At 37.8% G+C, this 21,771-nt stretch overlaps 3 protein-coding genes across 5 annotated transcripts in view; 2 read left to right on the top strand and 1 right to left on the bottom strand.

Moving 5' to 3' along the window:
- LOC127989645 (astrotactin-2-like) overlaps window positions 1–21,771 on the bottom strand; it is a 463,909-nt gene that overhangs the window by 83,004 nt on the left and 359,134 nt on the right. The window lies entirely within an intron of this gene.
- On the top strand, window positions 6,614–20,815 carry LOC127989687 (E3 ubiquitin-protein ligase TRIM32). 2 transcript variants are annotated; one of them, XR_008162827.1, is made up of 3 exons: window positions 6,614–6,831; window positions 17,840–20,149; window positions 20,357–20,815. XR_008162827.1 is itself a non-coding variant. In XM_052591444.1 (2 exons), the coding sequence occupies exon 2, from the start codon at window positions 17,845–17,847 to the stop codon at window positions 19,828–19,830; it is 1,986 nt and encodes a 661-aa protein (XP_052447404.1). In that variant the 5' UTR covers window positions 6,614–6,831; window positions 17,840–17,844; the 3' UTR covers window positions 19,831–20,815. The 2 variants fall into 2 exon arrangements, 1 of the variants encoding a protein (XP_052447404.1); XM_052591444.1 differs by having other exon boundaries at window positions 17,840–20,815.
- LOC127989708 (zinc finger BED domain-containing protein 4-like) lies at window positions 11,997–16,150 on the top strand. The gene is made up of 2 exons (XM_052591445.1): window positions 11,997–12,509; window positions 15,132–16,150. Exons 1-2 carry the CDS (start codon window positions 11,998–12,000, stop codon window positions 15,625–15,627), a joined length of 1,008 nt encoding a protein of 335 aa, XP_052447405.1. The 5' UTR covers window position 11,997; the 3' UTR covers window positions 15,628–16,150.

The raw sequence follows: 21,771 nt of genomic DNA, 5'->3' as shown, positions 1-21,771 counted from the left end.
GCTGAACGTTAGTGTGATTTTGACCCACTTAAAGGGATAGTTCACCCAAAAATAATTAAAGTCATTAATGACGAACCCTCATATCGTTCCAAACCTGTAAGGCCTCCTTTTATCTTCGGAACACAGTTTAAGATATTTTAGATTTAGTCCGAGAGCTCTCAGTCCTTCCATTGAAGCTGTGTGTACGGTCTACTGTCCATGTCCAGAAAGGTAAGAAAAACATCATCAAAGTAGTCCATGTGACATCAGAGGGTCAGTTAGAATTTTTTGAAGCATCGAAAATACATTTTGGTCCAAAAATAGCAAAAACTACGACTTTATTCAGCATTGTCTTCTCTTCCGTGTCTGTTGTGAGCGAGTTTACTGCTGTCTAGTGATATCTGGTTCGCGAATGAATCACTCGATGTAACCGGATCTTATTGAACCAGTCAAGAACCGTTTGCATCAATTTTCGGATCACCAGTAGTAATGGGAAGTTCGGTTCTTTTCCGTGAACCGGTTCTTTCGGACAGTTCAATTCAATAAACCGGTTGAAGAAAACGGTTCACCGGTTCTTTTGCGCTCGGCGTAATGGCATTATTTGCAATGATTGCCCTTGATTCAAGCCTTCGGTTTACCCGCGCTCATAACACTAGCACAGAATCAGTTCAGAATCAATCATCAAAAGAATCAGTTCAGTTCAGCCGCTTTGTGTGTCGGTCTGTTTCGCGCTGAATCATACATGCGCAGTATGATCAGCTCCTCAGTTCACGAATCAGACACGTCTGACAGAAACGGTTCTTCACTCGTGAACGAGCCAGTCTATTGTTCGTTATCTGGCTCGGCTCGGTGTTCATCTTCAGTTCTCTCTTCACAGCAGTTCAGTCAGTGTACTGTTTGAGTACATGCATTACTCCGGGATATTGGTTTGTTTTAACTCAGATGGAGTGTCAGCCACATTAAATTTTTTTTTAACAGATTAAGTCATTTGTGGATTAAGGCGTATTGGAGATGCTAACCGTTTCAAACGATTCAGTTCGATTTGGTGAACTGGTTCAAGAAGATCCAGTTACATCAAATGATTCATTCCCGAACCGGATATCACAAACTGCTTTGTTTTGAACTCTCTCACAACAGACACGGAAGAGAAGACAATGCTAAATAAAGTTGTAGTTTTTGCTATTTTTGGACCAAAATGTATTTTCGATGCTTCAAAATATTCTAACTGACCCTCTGATGTCACATGGACTACTTTGATGATGTTTTTCTTACCTTTCTGGACACGGACAGTAGACCGTACACACAGCTTCAATGGAGGGACTGAGAGCTCTCGGACTAAATCTAAAATATCTTAAACTGTGTTCCGAAGATAAACGGAGGTCTTACAAGTTTGGAACAACATGAGGGTGAGTTTTTAATGACATAATTTTCATTTTTCTGTGAACTATCCCTTTAAGTACACCTCAGTATTCATTTTCATTGTTACTATGGCTGCTCTGATCACGATCGGCCGATCGTTAATGCACATCTCCACAGTAAAGCCGGTTCTCTAATCAGCTGTAAATTCCATCAGGTGCGTGATTTCACAATAGAGCAGCTGTTACTACACGGAGCCATTGTTAACTGAGAAGATGCACAAATCCACGTTCATTTTCAGCGTTTATTTGTGCATTTTCTCAGTTAACAACGGAAAAGGTACCAGAAAAGGTATGAAAAGTCATCGAACTGAGCTTTTACGGGTTTGGAACGACATGGGGGTAAGTGATTAATGCCAAAATTTTCATTTTGGGGAGGAGTATCCCTTTAAGGGCACTGCGCTTCAGTGTTTTTAAGATCTGGACGGTCTTGTGCACTTTCTTCCTGCCGCGCACACGGGCTCTCAAGTGGCCAAGAATGCAAGTGTGGGAATTTGGACATGGCAAGTGTACACTGGTTGTAAACTGAATGAACTGTGGGTAAAAAATAGTGAACAAATGTAGGGAATGAAGTCGTTTACTAATAATTCAGACAGCACTACAAAATGGATGACACCAGATATAGTGCACTATATAGTGGACAAGGAGCGGTTTCAGAAACAGCTTAAGTATTTTCAAATGTGCAACTTTTTGGTTTGATTGGTTATTTTTTACCGGGAGCGATGGAGTTTCTGCAAATGGCAATAGGACACTGGGAGGAGCCAGAGGAGCTTGATTTTTTCACAGATTATCTGTCTCATATTCTACTGTCAGGACATAATGACAGGTTTAACAAATATGTAAAAAATATTTTTTTTTAACAAAAGTTCCATAAAGCACCTTTAAGTGTATTCTTTTAAGTATGTTATTTCTCTAATAAATACTCTTTTATATAAATCATGTTAAAGAGTAATGTTGGGCTTCATGTGGCTGTACATGTCAGACATCTATCTCGAAGGAAATAGCTTCAGAAGGGGATGAATTGCGTCAGTTCACCGTGTTCGTAAACAGAACCCTTGGCAGACACAAAACAATGCGATTATGTGAGGAAGGATATCACTTGAGTGCTGTGATGTCCGTGTGATGGCTAAACAGATGTGTGACTCTGAACAACAACAGCTGTTTCTCTGCGCTCCACAGCTGATTTCCATGAACATTCCTGTCCACTGTGTCTGGCGACCACATGAGTCATTCTGATGGACTTTAGCATGACAGGCAAACACTTGGAGGAGGAGGAGGAAGAGGAGGAGGAGGAGGAGTGGGAGAGCACACAGTCCGAGACCGTTGTATGTGCAGTGACAGGGAGAAGTGTCAACCCGAGCCTGTCAGTGTTTGCGCTCTTCTCACCGCACATACAGGACACGGCGAAAGAGAACATGACACGGCCACAGTAATTGGTAACAGCCTACAGTATGCTTTTTAAATGATTAATTTCCTGCAGTGGGCTTAATCATACTGAGATGAAGCAGCGCCTTTCGAAGTGTTTCTCCAACAGGCAAAGGGAAGACATCTACAAATTCTCATCATGTGTGTTCACACTCTTTGCTGGTGTGAGTTTAACCATTGTTGTTGTTTAAAAAAAATTATAATAAATAAAAACCCTATGACATCTGCTTTTTCTTATTGAAAAGACTCAAAGAGACAAAATACTGTTTACCTAAATTCTGAACAGACATAATGACTACATATCCCATCATGCATAGTAAAAGACCTAATGTCATGTTGGCTGATTACCATAACACCACAGTTTAGGTTCATTGCAGAATATTCAAGTTATTTTCATAAAGCACTAAATATTTATTTTCATCTGTTTATATACAATTGTATTTATAATAACATGATTTATTAATGTTTAATTATTATTCAAAATCGTATTACATTAATGGAAACACTTCACAGTATTTAATGATTGCGGTGCATGTGCATGGTAACAGAATCACATGTATTTCTGTGCCTCATCTGCGCGATTGTGTCGTTGTGATTTAATATGCTGAGTCACGTTTTTTTCCCCACTGTGTCAGATATACAAATCCGTGCGACATAACTTTGCAAAAGTCATTGCCAATATTGCTTTGAGATATGAAATTAAATTATTCTGTCCAGCTGTTGCTAATTTAGTTTTCTTCGCCCGGAGCACCTCTTTTCCAGTGTTGGGGAGTAACTAGTTACATTTAACGGAGTTATGTCATTTAATTACAAAATAAACGTCACTGTAATCTGTTACAGTTATTGCGGGAAAAAAGGTGCAATTAAATAAGTTATTTATGGAAATGTTAACAACTACAAAGAGGGTTACATTTGAACATTTGCACACACATACATGGGTTCAAAATACTGGAGACTCCTGGGAAAAATGCACAAAAAAACAAACAAACAAACAAACAAAAAAACATGTCTACGGAAGAAATCAATAATATTCTGCCAATGAATGGATCAGTTTCTGTGGAAATTTAGCAACTTGCTTATTTTCTGAATAAATCAGCAGTTGTTGTTTTGTATTTATTTATTTATTTTTAAACTAATCCGTTGAATAAACGAGTCAATTATTGACTAAAGACTGTCACCTAGTGGTGTGACGATGTACTGCAGAAAAATACCCTACCATACATGCACAGACTTGAGGTCTGTCTGGAGCGTGCTCTCTCTCTATCTCTCTCTCTTTCACACACACACACACACACGTTTAACCAATTACATGCATGCACACATTTTAAATGTCTAAACTGATGTAAACATAATAATAATAATAATAATAATAATAATAATAATAATAATAATAACTCACCACACATATTGACAGCAACACTCTTACAATTAACAAGTAGACAAGAGAGGAATGATGATTACCCTATTCTCAGTCCTTCATTGTGAAAGTGGATAGTCTTTTGTCACTGTTTAATACTCCATCGAGTGGACAGACGGGTAGCTTACTCCCTTTGTTTAGTCTCTACACTGAAAAAAAGTTTTCAAGCAGTACCTCATCTAATTAATAATTTGTCTTTCAATTTAGTTTACAATTATTTGTTTCATTTTTCAAATAATATTTTTTTCGTTCAAAACATTGTTGAATATAAATATTTTTCATTAAGTGCTCAACGGAAAAATATTTGTTTGGATGAATGTACAATTTCGAGCATGCCTGCGCATGCGTATTAAACAAAAAAAGCGACGACCAGCCACCTGATCTTAATTCAGGGTTCCCACACATCCCTGCAAATGTTTACCCTGCAATTCATTTTGTGTTTGAGTAGCTGGCTATGGTTTGGCAGTTGGTTCAGTATTTTTAGTAGTATAATCTGTCAAGCCTTGGCAATCAGCTGTTCTAAATGCTGCCAATTTATTTAAGTTTACATTGTATTATGACGGTGTACGCAACAACTCCATACTTGCGTTCTGTTTCAAACTTTTTTTTTTTTTTTTTTTTGGCCGGTGGATATTATTTGTTGCATCATAAAAAAAAAAAGATTTCTGATGGGGAAAAAAAAAAAAATCCTAATTCAATGCTTGTCGAATTCCACAGATTTAAGAAAATGTCAATGTTTGCCAGCTACTAAATGTTAAAAAATGTTTTAAAAAATCTGAAAATGTCAAACTCAGAAGAATGTTAAAAATCTGACACTTTAGTAGCAAGTTACGGATATGTAAAATGTTAATAAAATGATGTATTGAAAATTATTGATGTCTTTTTGGATTAGATTTGTATCAGATGCTATTAATGATGTTTCTTAATGGGAATCATGTTTTATTAAATTAATGTTTTTATTTGTATAAAACTAAATTTCTATTAACTATTCTATTAAGATAAATTAAATCTATATCTGTTGGATTGGATAAAGTTAAATATTTCTAATACATATTTCTTAAATTTAAAACAATTGTTTAATTGAATCTTTATATATTTGATTGAGAAAACTAAATTATTCTAATATTTCTTAAATGAGAAAGTTTGTTTTAATTAAATCTATATCTTTTTGTTTAGATCAAAAATAGAATTTAAATTAATTTACTTTCATCAACAAGAAAAATATACTTTCTATCAGGTTTTACTAAATAGTTTTCATAGACAGAGAAAATATTGTTTAGAGCAAGTTATTTATTTTTAATTGGTACAAGTAATAAAATATAGATGTGAACCATTACCCTAAATTTTTTTAATTGGTTGAATGAAAAAAAATTTTCAGTGTATAAAGATCATGTTGCAGATGCTAACTCATATTCTTAACAATATCACAGCTCATGTAGACCCATCCTGGAAAGTGAATGGCTAATAACTGATTTCTCAATATAGTAAATGAATGGTATTTACAAATTATATATACATTTTTTGCCATCCTGGTGTGTCCTGTCACTGTCATGTTGGGAGAAAAACTAAACAACCATTAATTAAGAGATGAATGTGATGTGGCAAAGTGATATTTATATACATGGAGAAAACAACTGAAGAATCGTAAAGGATTATGCTAAATATAAATAATGGGGGAAAAAAGAAACTGTATTAAATTAATTACTATAAAATACAGCATTGCTATTTTAATATTCAGACAATTCTGCAAACTCGTTTGATTACTAAGGTTTCTTCCCAATCTTTCCTTTCATTGTGAAATGATATGACCATATATGCAAAACCATATATGCAAGTAAACTCTTGACAAGCTGCATGTCATCTGTCGCCATTCAAAATAACAATAACTTAATGTAAATAATAATGTCCCCATCACTTTTTAGTACTGAAGTAGCTACTGTTAATATTATGTACGTTTACAGAGGGATACTTTCAGAAAGAGATCTGCTTCCATCTAGCGGTAGAGTATGATACTGCAGGGATCATTATTACACTTCTTCCCCCTTCTTTCATGCATCTGTAGGAAACTGTAATAAAGCATAATTTAAACATCTAAATAAATGTTTCTATTATCATATTTAGCATTTATTTCATATTTAGATTCTATTTCTTGGATTTTTATTATAATATAATTTAATATCATGCAGACTCTCAGTCCCGCGTTTACTTTTAATTATATCACAAATGTATATTTGCAAAAAAAAAAAAAAAAAGGATAATGTTTTCATTTTGCAACACTATAGGTGTTTATGTTCCCGGGGGTTCTCGTGCATCTCGGATCCACCCACGTGTTTCCAGCAGCAGCAGTCTAAAGTGCCACTGAAAAAGCTTTGCGCATCACGCAGGACAACGGCAGCCGCACATCTGATTCGTTCCTGCGCACATCAGTGTACAGACACGGAACGCGACTGCCCTCGCCGCGACCAACGAATCTCACCGGGGCGGGATTCTCCCGCCGTTATGACGCCAGCTCTGCAGTGTCACGCGCAGCCGCGCACACGCTGAAATGCGAGACGCGCCTCGTCACATTAAGTAAAAGCTGCTGTTGAACTGAAGGTAGGAAATCATGTAAAAATCAATAAGGAACCATGCATGAATGTTTTTAGCATGCACTTTGGATGTTGTGCACGTAATAGATAAGAATGACGAGACTCCGATCACAGTGTTTTGAAGCTCTGGCCCTGTAAATCAACTGATTTACATGTAAATATTATTACAATCAGAATCTATATGATGATCTACGTTAGTGGGACTTTAAATATTGCATGCATTAAACTGATAAAAGAAATCACATGCGTGATCCAGACACCTGGTTATTTTGTAGTTAGCCACCTGGCTACCAAAACAAACACAAAACAGACTGTTGCTGGTGATTCATTATTATAAGTGTTGTATTAAGTTCATACATTCCATATTATTTGGACATTGTTGTCTTTTTTTAGTACAAATGTATGCTCATTAGGTAAAAATGCATTAGTAGGTGTGGTAGAACACAATCTGCTTCACCGCATGCCATCAGACTGCTTTTATAATGACATGACTTTCCCATGGTTTCCTTGAGGTAAGCCTCCTGTCCATTGTTCTGGACTGTACTAGCATGTTAATGGACAGTCCACTTTTATTTAGCAAGTTTACTTAAATTGTGTATGGATAATTTGATTTAACATAATTAGAGGGCATACATCTTATTTGGCTTTATTGAATTATTACATTATATCGGCTTTTTGTCAGTGTCTATATATTAATTTAAGTATTGGCTATATATATATATATATATATATATATATATATATATATATATATATATATATATATATATATATATATTAGGGGTGTAATGGTTCACAAAATTCACGTTTCGGTTCGATACGATTCACTAGTGTCACGGTTCGGTTTGGTACGGTTCGGTACGTTTTAGATACAGCAAAAAAAAAAAAAAGGCAGATACATTTCCTTGATTTTTAAAAAAAAAATTATTTATTAAAACTAAAAGTATGTTTTTTTTTTTTACATTGAACAATGATGGAGCTATTCTTTACCCATCTTCTATGGTGTTTCCTTAGCAGCATACTGTATAAAAAAATAAATAAATAAATAAAATGTTATATTGTTGTAGTAGTTATGAACAAATACAAAGATGTAACTTTTTATATGGAACTCTATAACTCTTTATATTGAGTGTGTTTTTACTCAATTGACTTATGTTTTTTGGAACAAAGCAGGAATTACGGTCTGGCTGAAATGGGTGCGAGAAGGAATATTGTAACGGGGCTCAATTACGCATGTTCTTAAAACCTGCGTTTTCACTACAGAGTAAGGCGCTTGCTCACTCAGTACGCGCTGAAGGCTCGTTGCAAAATGGCTAAAGGGTCTTTCACACAGGACGCGTCTATTTATAACAGTTCTTCTATCTAATAACGTGCAGGCCTGTTAATTGTATCGTACTGCTTAGGAAATTCCGACACAGTACAGTACTAGTCCATTTTGATTTCCGTGCTTGTTTGGATGCCCCGATTGATTGGTAAAGTGCACCCAAACACCAGACCCGTTGGTTATTGGAGGATCTTCTATTTCTGGTCTCTTAAACGCATTGGCTATTTTGCAACGAGCCTTCAGCACGTATTGAGTAAGCGAAGCGCCTGACTGAGTAGCCTAACATAAACATATAAGTTGGTGTAATTTTTTTCTTCGGGGGTGTCAGGGGCGTTGCCTGTTAGAACGTTTGGGTTATTGGGCTACCTTGTTGAATGCATATCATTATATTTCACAATTTTTTTATTTATTTTCCAAATATAATTAATTAGTCCAACGAACCGTTCGGTTCATAATGCGTACCACGAAACCGAACCGAAAGCCTCGTACCGAACGGTTCAATACGCATACGCATATTGTTACACCCCTAATAAATATATATATATATATATATATATATATATATAAGACAAAAAAACAAATAAAACCTTTGGCTATCCAATAATTAGGGTTGATTTGGGGCCAGATGTTCACACTGTACCTGGAAATAGTAGAGTTTACTCAAAGTTTTGTTTTTGTAATACTACTAAGAATTCACCCTCTTCTTCTTCTTATATATACTGGTTCATTATATACTATTTTACATTACAAACATATTTTTCTTAATATCTTCACTTTCACCTTGCATCTCCAGTAAATCTGCATATCATCACTAGGGATGTAACAATTCACTCAACTCACGATTCAAATCAATTCACCATTTTGATTTCAGGATTCAATTATTATTTTTTTTAATGAAATTAAAGACATGAAAAGATGTCATTTTATTAGGCTATCGCTGCATGTTTCTTTGTGAAATTAAAATATAACAAAACTGAATTAACATTTTTAAACAAACCCCAAATCAAACAAGTTACACAAAAGAAATCTCTTTTATATGAACAAACTAGTGTTGTCAAAAGACCCGGTACTTCGGTACCAAGTTGGTACTATGTGACGGTGATAAAAATGTGACGGTACCAAGGTTTCTTTAAGTACCGGTGGTACCGAGTACCCGATCAACCCGGTTCTTGAAGCATACAGCGCTATGATTTCCGTGAAGCAGAAAATGCATACAGAATCTCAAAATCCTGTCATGAAAATGAAACTTAAATTTTAATATGGACAATCATGGAATTTGTCAAAGTTAGTATAATTTAATCAAATCTCCATATGGACCAGTATCTGTTAATGTTAAGCCACAAAAGTTGGTTGAAATCTGAATCCTGCATGTTCTGTGCCTCTTGTTCTGTGTGTGAATGAATGAATGGCAGACACATGCGGGTTTGTTTACCACATAGATGGAAGTGTGTGACGCATGCAGTAATGAGGACATACATAAACAACATCACCAGAACTGTTCGGAGTCACTTCACAAGCATTTTACCGTTTCATTTGAGTAAAACCAGTGTCAATTTAAAGTAGGGCTGGGATAAACGATAATTTTTTAAACGATTAATCTAGCGATTATTTTTTTGATGTATCAATTAATCTAACGATTAATTTTTCAGACCGATTCTATTTCGATTATCTCCCCATTAATTGACTACTAACAATTTATACATGTTGATTTACATATCTGAAAGAAAAAAAAAAACATTAATTCCTTAACATTGTAATATATGTTTATTGCTCTTAAAATTCCAAAATAAAAGACTGACTAAGAATGCATTACTTTGCACTTGTATAGAGATAGCATTCAATAAAACCTTGAAGCCTTGAAAACACATAGCTTACTGAAACAAGCTTACTGAACACATAGGGCCTAGCTTACTGAAAAAAAGTTATTCTTTCAGATGAAAATAACAACAACTTGATGTCTAGCATTCAATAAAAAAGGTCAACCAAAATACTTGTTTAGAGCAATTGAAAGAATACAGTAACCAATGTAAACTTGAGGGCTTTAAGCTAATACAGAGAGTGCTTTTCCAAAAAAATAAATAAAACAAAAATAAATTAACAGTGGGAGCCAGCAGCCTGTCATGGAGAAAAAAAAATCTCTGAATGCTCCACGTGAAACTTTGGCGTTCCGCCCTTTTTCTATCGTGTTTAATGATTTTAATTAATATGCACAAGGGAGAGAGAGAGCAAGAAGCACTCGTGTTGTTTGAAGACTGTGAGTGTGCGCGCACAGCCGGGGCTCTCTCTCATATGCGCCCTGTCAGGCGCAGCAGTCATTCTATTCTACATCACTCACCGATCAAATAAGGCTTTGACAGCCGCCAAAAAAAAAAAGATCAATGCAGAAAACCCCCTGGATTGGTTATATAACGTTGGACAGAATGTTGATCCGGCCATCACGTATATTCAGCGCACATAAGGTAAACGTTTTGCAAACATTTTTTAGAGAAATAAAAACAGGTCAACGAATCGATGTGCATATTTTGCCCTAATTTAAAGGTATTCACATCAGCCCTTCAAAATAAAAGTTAATGTTTACATAAAGGCATTGTGCTAGAAATATCACTATTATTTAGTAGAATGTATGTGATACTGCTACTACTGTTGAAAAATAAAACCGTGGATTTTCATTGGTATCGTTACCGAATATTGAAATTTTTGTACCGTGACAACAATAGAACAAACTAAGGCTTTGTCTGTGCTCTTTACATTTAAAATTAGAGGCAACCACTGGATTTAAATCATGATCTTGTTTTTTGTTTTTAATCTAAATTAGACTGTATAATTACTTTAGTTCTGTAAAACTATAATAAATAAAACATCTGTACGAAACTAAGGGTGCTCCGATTGATCGGTCGCCGATCATAATCGGCCGATTATAGCTTTGGGATGTTTGATCGGCCGTCTCTATAAAGGCCGATCCAGAAAAGCCGATCAGATGACGCAAAACTCGCGAGACGATTTTTTTACGCGCTGCTAAAAATGGCTTCACCGGTCTGGCAATTCTACGTGGTGTGCGAAAAAGATAATACATTAGCAATCTGCAACGTGTGTACCAAGCAAATCCCACGAGGCGGAAAGCACGCAAAACATTTTAACACCACCAACCTCATCAGACATTTGAAGGTTAGTCACGTAAAGGAATATGAGCAGTTTTCAAAGTTAGCTAGCGCAAAGAGAGAGCGAGACAGTTCAGCAACTCAAGCGCCACTCACTCAGCTGTCAGTAACAGAGACATTTCAAAGAAAGCAACCCTACAGCAGGGACAGTAAGAAGCATAAAGAGATATCAGACAAAATAATGGAATTCATTTGCCTAGATCACCAGCCTCTGTCTGTTGTGGAAGACGAAGGGTTCCAGCGACTCATGTCCTATTTAGATTCACGTTACACTCTGCCAGGGCGTAAATATTTCACTGATGTGTGCCTGCCGCAGTTATACCAAACCGTGTTTACATATGTCGACAGCCTTATGAAGGACAACATAACATCGATTGGTTTCACTAGTGACATTTGGAGTGCGAGTGTATGCCCCATGTCCATGTTGAGCCTCACTGCGCAGTTCATTAATCAAAACTTCGAACTACAAAAAGTTGTTCTACATTCTCAAGAGTTTTCAGGGTCACACACCGCAGAGGCTCTTGTTGCTGCATTCAGCGACATGTTTCAAGCATGGGGAATCCCGAAGGAAAAAGTGCATGTTATTCTAAGGGATAACGCAAAGAACATGGAAAAGGCCATGAGGGATGCCAATCTACCCAGCCTGCCGTGCTTGGCGCATTCACTCCAGCTCGCCGTGACCAAGGGAGTCATGTCACAACGCAGCATCGCTGATATAATCGCTTCTGGAAGACGCATCGTCGGTCATTTCAAACACTCCCCGCTTGCTTACTCACGACTTCAAAGTATTCAGAAACAACTGGGCCAGCCTATCAAGAGACTACAGCAAGATGTACCTACCAGGTGGAACAGTACTGTATACATGCTGCAGAGTCTGCTGGAACAGAAACGTGCCCTGTGTGCTTATGTAGCCGACTATGACTTACCCTCCATGTTCACCAGTAGCCAGTGGAAATTAGTTGAAAATATGATTTCGCTACTCGCCCCATTTGAAGAGCTCACGCAGCAGATCAGCTCATCCACTGCATCGGCTGCAGATGTTATACCATCCATCAGAGCTTTAACTCGTCTTCTTGAGAAGACAGCAGAGACTGACCACAGTGTAAAAACTTCAAAAGCCACGTTGTTGGAAGCGGTCCAGAAAAGATTCCGTGACATTGAATGTGAGTGCCTGTATAGCATTGCTACAATCCTCGATCCGAGGTGAGAAATCTTATTTTACACATTTGTTTGTGTGAGTGTGTGCGCGCGCGCGTCAGAGCGTATTAAAGAGCATGCAAATGAGTATTTCAAACGTTTTAATTCATAACTGATAAAAATATATATATTTTTGACTATTCTAGTAAGCTCCTTAATTCATATAGCAAGAATAGGCATATTTGGTCTTAATGATTGATACAAGAAGCTATTATTACTGAAATACTGTAATTGTGTTATTTTGGGTAGGCTGGTATTTCCTTCAAATTCTGTTAAATTTGCTGTAAACATGAGCATTTAGAAGAGTTATTAATAAGATTAATAATAAATATAGCTGCAAGCAGCAATTACGGGGCCAAGCACTCCAACGGCAAATGTAGGAGCTAAGCATGGCATGGAGCATCACACCAAATGCATTAATGAGCAATAACAGCAATTTTAGGATTATTGTAATTGAAATGGCTAAAAAAATCATAAATACAACCTCTAGTAGCATGATTTACTGGCTTATCAAAATTGACCAATAGGTGGTGCTGTTATCAAGTCAATTTGGTGTACTCTGTGTGACTTTTCAATGACACAAACAAAGTTTGGTATCAATATGCCAAAGCATTGCAGAGATACAGCCTCAAGTGTCATTTTGTCATTGTGCCTCAAGTTCGTCGCTGTGGTATGCAAAAACGGTTTTGTCTATCGACACAAAATTCATAACTTTTTGTCAGCACAGTCTGAAGATCATCTGATTAAATTTTGGTGAAAATTGGACTAACGGCTGATGAGGAGTTCAAAAAGTAGGTTCTCAACATAAATCAAAATGGCGGACCGGAAGTTCAGCTTAATCTGGCATATTTGGTATCTATGTTTTCGGCATAAACCAGGGAATATTTTGAGCCCAGTTTCCTTCAAATAGGCTAATGCATTAAAAAGTTATTAGCATTTTTATAAGTGTAATTATTCATGGGTAATGAATGGTTTATTACTCTTGACCAATAGGTGGCGCTGTTACCAAATTTATGTGGCATGGTCAGTGTGAGGTAGCGATGACACGTACAAAGTTTGGTGTAAATATGTCAAAGTGTTGCAGAGATACAGCCTCAAATGCATTTTGGCACCCTTCCAGCAAATTCGTTGATGCGCTTAATGAGAACCGTTTCATATATCGACACGAAATCCATAACTTTTTGCCAGCATGGTCTGAAGATGATACACGTCAAATTTGGTGAAAATCGGACTAACGGTCTAGGAGGAGTTCGAAAAAGTAGGTTTTCAACATTAATCAAAATGGCAAACAGGAAGTATGGCCAATATTCGCATAATTGGTATCAATGCTCTCGGCTTTACCCACAGAATATAGGGAGGCCATTTTAATTTTAATATGTCTAATTAATTCAAAAGTTATTAGCATTTATGTGATATTTCATTATAACTATTGGCCACAAGGTGGCGCTGCCACCAAACTTTTTGAGTATCTTCAGGGCATGGAGCCGAATATTTTTGTAATTATTTGCGAAATGATACGATGATGCGTTCAAAAAATACAGCATTTTGAAACATAATTCAAAATGGCCGACGCCTAAAATGGCCGACACGGGAAAATTGGATATCAATCGACTCGACATGACGCACTGAATCTACAGAGACCAGTTTTGTAATTTTTGGCCAAACCATTCAGAAGTTATAAGCCAAAATATGCATTTTTCATATCTCCTGACCACTAGGTGGCGCTGTGTCGAAACACTGCAGGTAGTCTCAGGTCATGCTTATTATAACACACACCAAGTTTGGTCTCAATACGCCAAACCGTTGCGGAGATATAGCCTCACGTGTATTTTTGTGTGCTTTTCGTCATATTTTTTCACGTGTCATTCGAGAACGGTTGGACGAATCAACTTGAATTCCATAACTTTTTGCCAGCATGGTCTGATGATGATCTGAGCCAATTTTCGTGAAAATCGGACAAACCGTCTAGGACGAGTTCGAAAAAGTAAGTTTTTCGAAAAGTTGAAAATAGCGAAAAAACTAAACCTTGCGATTTTTGAATTTTAGGGTTCATTCGACTTGGCTTGAGCCAAGGATTCAGAGGAAAAAAGAATTTCCATTTTCTGGCTTACGGTTCAAAAGTTATTAGCATACAAACATTGAAAGTTTGGACAAGTGGTGGCGCTAGAGAGTAGGAGTTAGAGGCTTCAAATTTGCTATAGTTAATGTTGGAACTGTCCTCTATCAGTGTGCCAAATTATACAACTTTCCCGCAAACGGTTCTATGGGCTGCCATAGACTTGCGGCGGAAGAAGAAGAAGAAGAAGAATAATAACGCCAACGAAAACAATAGGTGCCTACGCACCTTCGGTGCTTGGCCCCTAATAATAAAAAAGCATATTTTTTGGAGTATTCTAGGCTGACTAATCATAGCAAGAGCCAATCATAACCTTCAAAATTAAATAATAGAACATTTTCTTAGTATAGATTTTCCATTTTTCTTGTAATTTCTCTGTGCTGTTACATATTTCTTTTCTAACATGGAGCAACTGTAATCCAATAATTAAAGTATTTTTGATTCTGATTTTTGACAAATTCAAATTCAATTTAAATAAATTAATGAATGTTTTGTTTTCTTGTAAATTAAAGGTACAAAGACAGATATTTTTCTGACGCAGTCAAGCCCCAGATACGTGGACTGCTTTCTAATGTCCTGGCCACTGGATTGGAGCAGCAGGATGGTGAGGCGAGTTTGGCTGCAAGCGGGTCCGGACCCCCAGAGAAAGTACCACGAACCGGCTCCTTGCATGCTATGTATGCTGAGTTGTTGGGTGGAGATCAGGAATGTGGTAGCAGTGAAAACAGCAGCTCAGCATCATTGCAATTGAATTTCTACCTGTCAGAGCCAGTTATCGCTCAAAGTGGACAGCCACTTGTTTACTGGCAGAACAATAAAAGCCGCTTTCCCGCTCTCGCACAAGCAGCACGCACCTACCTCTGTGCACCGTGTACAAGTGTTGATAGCGAACGACTTTTTAGCACAGCAGGGAATATTATTGATGAGAAGAGGAACAAGCTGTCAGCCAAAAATGCAGAGATGCTTATATTTATAAAGAAAAATCTGCCATTGATGCTTAAGAAGTAAGCTTTGGGCAATCTAATAATCTCTATCCCCCCCTCTCTTTTTCTACCTCTCTCTACCTCCCTAAATGCCCACAAAATCTGAATGAGTATCTCAGAAAGCTGTTATAGATATACAGATATGGAAGTTGTTAGTTATTAGAATGTTTTGTTGCTGTGCACTTTACTACCTGTGCTCCTTGAAATGGTCTTTTACAATAACCAATGTCTGACTGACTTAAAACAATATTTTGGCTATAGCCTTTTTTGTTGCAGTTTTAAAAGTAGCCTAAAGCTAAATTTAAAGACTCAGATGTTATGTCTTATCTTATTTTATTTATATATTCTCCAGGAAAGTTGTATTAGTCAAGTCCTAAGTTGTTCCTGATAACCAAACACATGCTGCTAAGTTAATTTGTTGGAAATGTTGCTTCCAAATAAATACACAGTTGTCAATTCATGATGCGTTGTCTTCTCTTAATTGTAATACTTAATGTGCATTGTTGTTAAATATTGTTTAAAAAATTATGCTACATGATAAATAGAAGGCTTCAAATAGACCCTGTAATCGGTGATCGGTATCGGTATCGGGTGATACAGCTTCCAGCAATCGGGGATCGGTGATCGGCCCCAAAAATCCTGATCGGAGCACCCCTATACGAAACGGCAGACAAGCTGAATGAGACACAGATTCACTCTCTGACAGCAGGTGGCGCTTATGAATAGAGGTCGACCAATTGATCTGAAGATTTTTTATATTTTTCATTAAATCGGCATTGGCCAATTGTACCTCAGATTAGGCTGATTTATAGGCTGGTGCACAACGGGCTCCCTCTGAGTCTGCTTGAGAGACGGAGCAGCTCACACTCTGCAACAAGTGCTTGTTCACACACAGCTTCAGCTAATTGCAGGGCAACACAGCCTTTTTTCGAAAGTGTAATTACGTTTTACCCTACTAGAATTGATGCTGGAAAGTTATCGTATTCATACTGTAAATGCAACAAGTCATTTGCATGCGAAAGTAGAAACATGTTCAAATCAGACGAAACTTCTGGGCTGATTATAACTTGCACGTTAACTTTCCTCATGAAATGTTTGTGTAGGTCCGAAAATATCCAATCTCCACGATGTCATTGCTCACTCTTAAGCAGTTAGGAGTAGCAGGCTTTGTAAAATGTGTGAAATCTTTTATTTTTGTTATCACTATGGCCATAGCTGACCTATGTCCAGTGTTTCCTATACATTGAGTGACTTGTGATGGCTCGTCACTATATCAAAACTGACCACCACAAATACTTTTTTTTAAATAAAATGAACGCTTCACGTTTCAAAATTAAAAAACAGCGCGGGTGTCATTTTAATTACGTCTTTTCTGTAATGTCTGATAAAGTAGCGTTTGTGAGCAGCTTTCTTTTATTACAGCTGTTATCTCCGCTCCAACAGAACCTCCTGCTGGCAGAGAATTAATTTGCAGTCTGTGGGAGACACTGGTGTCTGTCAGTAAACATAAACAAAAACCATACTTCATAACTGTTTTGAGAAGTTGCTTAAGTTAAGCTTAAGAGCCATGTATTATTAATCTTAATTGGGCTACTATTACCATCTTGTACCCTACAATAATAATTTGTTCAAACTCACTTTTATGAGATGAATGAGAAAGGAAAAAAAAAAAGAAAGAAAATCAGCCAAACATATTGGCCAAAAAATCGCCATCATTCAGTATATCGGCCATCGGCTGCCCTGATTTCTAAATATCGGCATCGGCCAATGAAAAACCCTTATTGTTCGATTAAAGCAGAGATGCACTTATGAACACAGCTTTAATATGCTGTTCAGAGGCAAGATGAAAAGAACCATGTTAACTTCTAAAAACAGTCAGTTCCCCTCAGAGATAAATTCATATAAACTCCTACTCATACTGTATTGTGATTTGTTAGGCATCTCTACCAATTTGAATCTTCACATATTTGAATCGATTTTCGACTGACTCGCAGTTAATCGTTACATTCTCAATCATCACAAATGAGGTGATATGCTCTGTCCACTAAAATGTTTCAGTTTATGCAGATAGTGAGAATAAAGTGGATCAAGTGCTTTTTGTGTTTTTGATTAAATAAACTGTAAACTAGTCCTTATCACAATTTCGACCAATAACAGATGTGTTTTTTAACTTGTTTACTGTGACGTAATGTAATGCACATCGAACACATAGACATGACTTTTCTCCTCCCCTGTAGGCACCATGGCCACACCAACGTCTCTTGATCCAGATTTGGTTCGGGAGGTGCTGGAATGCCCCATTTGCTTGGAGACGTACAACCAGGATCAGCTTCGACCCAAACTGCTGCAGTGCGGTCACTCAGTTTGTCGTCAGTGCCTTGAGAAACTCCTCGCCAGCACGATAAATGGCGTTCGCTGCCCCTTCTGCAGCAAGGTTTCTCGTATGAGCAGTATTTCCCAGCTGGCTGACAATCTCACTGTGTTGAAGATCATTGACTGTGCTAGTTCATACGGCTCTACAATGGGTCTCATGTGCAAGTCTTGTAAAAAACGCCTGCCACGGCAGTACTGCAGTGACTGCAGCATTGTGTTGTGTGATATTTGTAAAAACGATGGCCACCAGTGTCAGGGTCATGTTGTACAGGCCATTCGCGTGGCTGCTGAACAGCGCCGGAAGGACATCAGTGGGAAGCTTTCTAACATGCGGGAGGCAATGGGAAATATTCAGAAGAAGAAGGCAGTTATTGACAATGTGACAAAATCAATCAAACTGAAGTATAAGGCTGTACAGCAGGAATATGCCAAGGCTGAGTTGCAGCTCCAAGAGGAACTTGGCCGCTCGCGCCGTGCCTTTGCCACCTCCTTGGCTGAAATAGAGAAACTCAATGCCCAGATACTGGAGGAGCAGACGTACCTGCTCAATATTGCTGAAGTGCAGGTGGTGTCAAGGTGTGACTATCTAACCATGAGGATCAGGCAGACGGATATTGCTCTACTGGAAGAAGCGAGCAACCATGAAGAAGAAGAGTTGGACTTAAAAACTAACTTGAATGTCATTCTGAAACTACAAGAACCTGAATTTGTTCAAATGGAGTGCTCGAAACCCCTGGACGTGGGGCAGCTGACCACAAAACCCTGCATTGTCAATGCAGAGGAAAAAGCTGGACTTGATTTCACCACTTCGACTGCCACCCTAGTTGACATTTACCGTGATATTGACATGGATACAGCAGTTGATGAAGCTGTTTGCGCTTCTCCCGGTAGCTTCAAGTCCAAGTCTGTTGACGGTGGTGGACCTTCTCCAGGAGCTTCTGGTGGGCAACTCTGTCAATTTGTGAAAAAGATGGGCTGCAAGGGCAATCTGCCGGGCATGTTCAATTTGCCAGTAAGCATTTGCGTCACGCCACAGGGTGAGGTGCTTGTGGCCGACCGAGGAAACTACCGCATCCAGATCTTCAACCGCAAGGGCTTCCAAAGGGAGATACGGCGCAACCCAAGCAGCATCGACAACTTCGTCTTGAGCTTCCTAGGTGCCGACCTGCCCAACCTCATCCCACTTTCCATTGCAATCACTGCTCAGGGCCTCATAGGTGTCACTGACAACTATGATAACTCCGTGAAGGTTTATACCACCGATGGCCACTGCATCGCCTGTCACAAGAACCAGCTCATCAAGCCATGGGGAATCGCGGCCATGCCTTCAGGCCAGTTCGTTGTGTCAGATGTAGAGGGGGGAAAGCTGTGGTGCCTAGCCGTGGATCGTAACGTAGGTATTGTGAATTACAACCGCTTATGTTCGGCCCTCAGGCCCAAATTTGTAACTTGCGACTCCTCAGGTACAGTCTACTTCACACAGGGTTTGGGTCTAAACATAGAGAATAGACACAATGAACACCACCTTGAGGGGGGTTTTTCAATTGGGTCGGTGGGAATGGATGGCCAGCTGGGAAAGCAACTCAGCCACTTCTTCTCAGAGAATGAGGACTTCCGATGCATTACCGGCATGTGTGTGGACTCTAATGGAGACTTGATCGTGACAGACAGTGGCCGTAAGGAGATACTACAATTCCCTAAAGAAGGTGGCTATAATATTCTCATTCAGGAGGGGTTAACATGCCCTGTAGGGGTTGCAGTTACACAGAAGGGACAACTGCTTGTCTTAGATTGCTGGGACCACTGTGTGAAGGTCTACACTTACTTGCAAAGGAGACGTTCCTCTACATGTTAAGATTGCTGTGTGGACAATATAGAAGACTTGTCACTTTTATTCAATGGCTTCATTATAAATGTGTTTGCTTCTCAGTGATTTCTGACCTATGCCTTGCAGTGGCCAGGATCAGGCAGCTAAGCTGCAACCATTCACCACTGCCATGAAGCAACTGGATGATGACTTATGGGTATTATTATGAATGCTTTGGGCAAATGGATTTTAAAATTTAGCACAACTGATGGCAATAACTGAAAATTTTGTTCTTTATGTGTGCAAATAAGTTTTTTTTCCCTCTGTGATGCTGTACAGACATTAAGATGGTGGAGTTACTGAGAAGGTAATTTTTTTTATAGTTGTGTCATAAATAATATTAAAGGAATATTCTTGTTTTGATTCAAGTAAGGCTCAATCAAAAGGATTTATGGTCTAATGTTGATAATCACTAATGTGTTGACTTATTTATTTTTGGTGGTAACCAACATAATGCTGCAAGTCCTGCTGATTGAGCTTAACTTGTACTGAACCCAAAATATTTCTTGAACAGGAAGGATTTACATGGAAAATGTGAAACATGCTGACTCTGAACACTTCTGTGTGTGTCATGTTCATGTGTGGTTGTTGTAATGACTTCCCAAAATGCCCTTACTATTAAAGTGCCCCTCCATACCTGAAGCCTCTGTCTGTAAAAGATTAAAAGATTTATTTAACAATACAAATCTTCTGTATAATAAAATACTGTTAGACTAAAGTACAATACAGTTGAAAAATGTTATTGTTACTACAGAGTTGTCTAATACTGCTTATTGTTTACTTGAATTGGTTTGTAGTGTACTCCAGTTTGTGATAGCATTACTCTGTTGCAGGAACCAAAGGCCTGTTAAATTCAGGAGATATTTACTAGCCTGTCATCAGAGTAACTGCAATAGTTCAACTGAAGCAGGGAAATGACTCCACAGTTTACATGCTGTATTACACTGTATATTAAATTATGTTTTGCATTGAAGTGTCCTTGTATCTAAGAGATGGATCTTAAAACTCTCCTGCTTGAATGCTGTAGAGAGCATTCAACTTTTATTTTTTAATGTGGGTTTGTTGGTTCAAGCGTGTGCTGGAGCAGATTAAGGCTATATAAAATATTCACGAATAGATTAGAATAGAAACCTATGATCACAATTTATAACGCAACTCAAGTATGCATTGCATTCTCCGGGTTGCAAAGGATGACATAGTAGATGTTCGTGCAAAACATCTTTTATGTCAGACTCGGTTATCTCCTTTAGGTATTCAGCTACTGTCACTGGATTGCATGCAATATATCAAGTTGGCAATGCATTTCCATCTGCACATTTGTGTAAAGTATTTTTCTGGTTTTATTACATTTTAACAATGCATTTGTCTTTACCAACAGATGCAGACAGTCTGCATTGTCCTTATAGCAAATGCACTCCTCCTTCACAAGACATCCAGAGATACTAGTAATATACACTGTCAAGCCATTAGAAAAGAATGTAACTTGATTTTCAATGAGTTACCTGGCCATGTTAAGGCTTTTAAAGACAACTTTAATTAATGCCTTTACACAGCACCACTGTGGGCAGAATTAAATTAATTAGATAATTATTATTGCTTTAACCATAAAGAAAAATACTTAAAGCAAACAAATTATGTTGAAATGCTCAAGAAAAGACACAAAGAAAAAGAAAATAATGTAACAAACACCTTTCATTCTCCTTTTGTTCTGTCAGTTTGTTAATCTAGTTTTGGCTGTTGTCTATCTATGGCCTTCTATAATAATAATAATAATAATAATAATAATGTCCTGCTTGGCTTGGGTTATTGGGTATTGTGCTCATCCTTTTAATGGGGTCCCACTTAATGTCATTATATATATATATATATATATATATATATATATATGTTTACCAGTATATACTGTCATCACCTTGATCTGTCTAGTCA

The sequence above is a fragment of the Carassius gibelio genome, chromosome A5 (assembly GCF_023724105.1).
Source record: "Carassius gibelio isolate Cgi1373 ecotype wild population from Czech Republic chromosome A5, carGib1.2-hapl.c, whole genome shotgun sequence".
NCBI lineage: Eukaryota > Metazoa > Chordata > Actinopteri > Cypriniformes > Cyprinidae > Carassius > Carassius gibelio.
The sequence above is the reverse complement of the archived record's forward strand: the minus strand, read 5'-3'. Positions and strand labels throughout refer to the sequence as shown.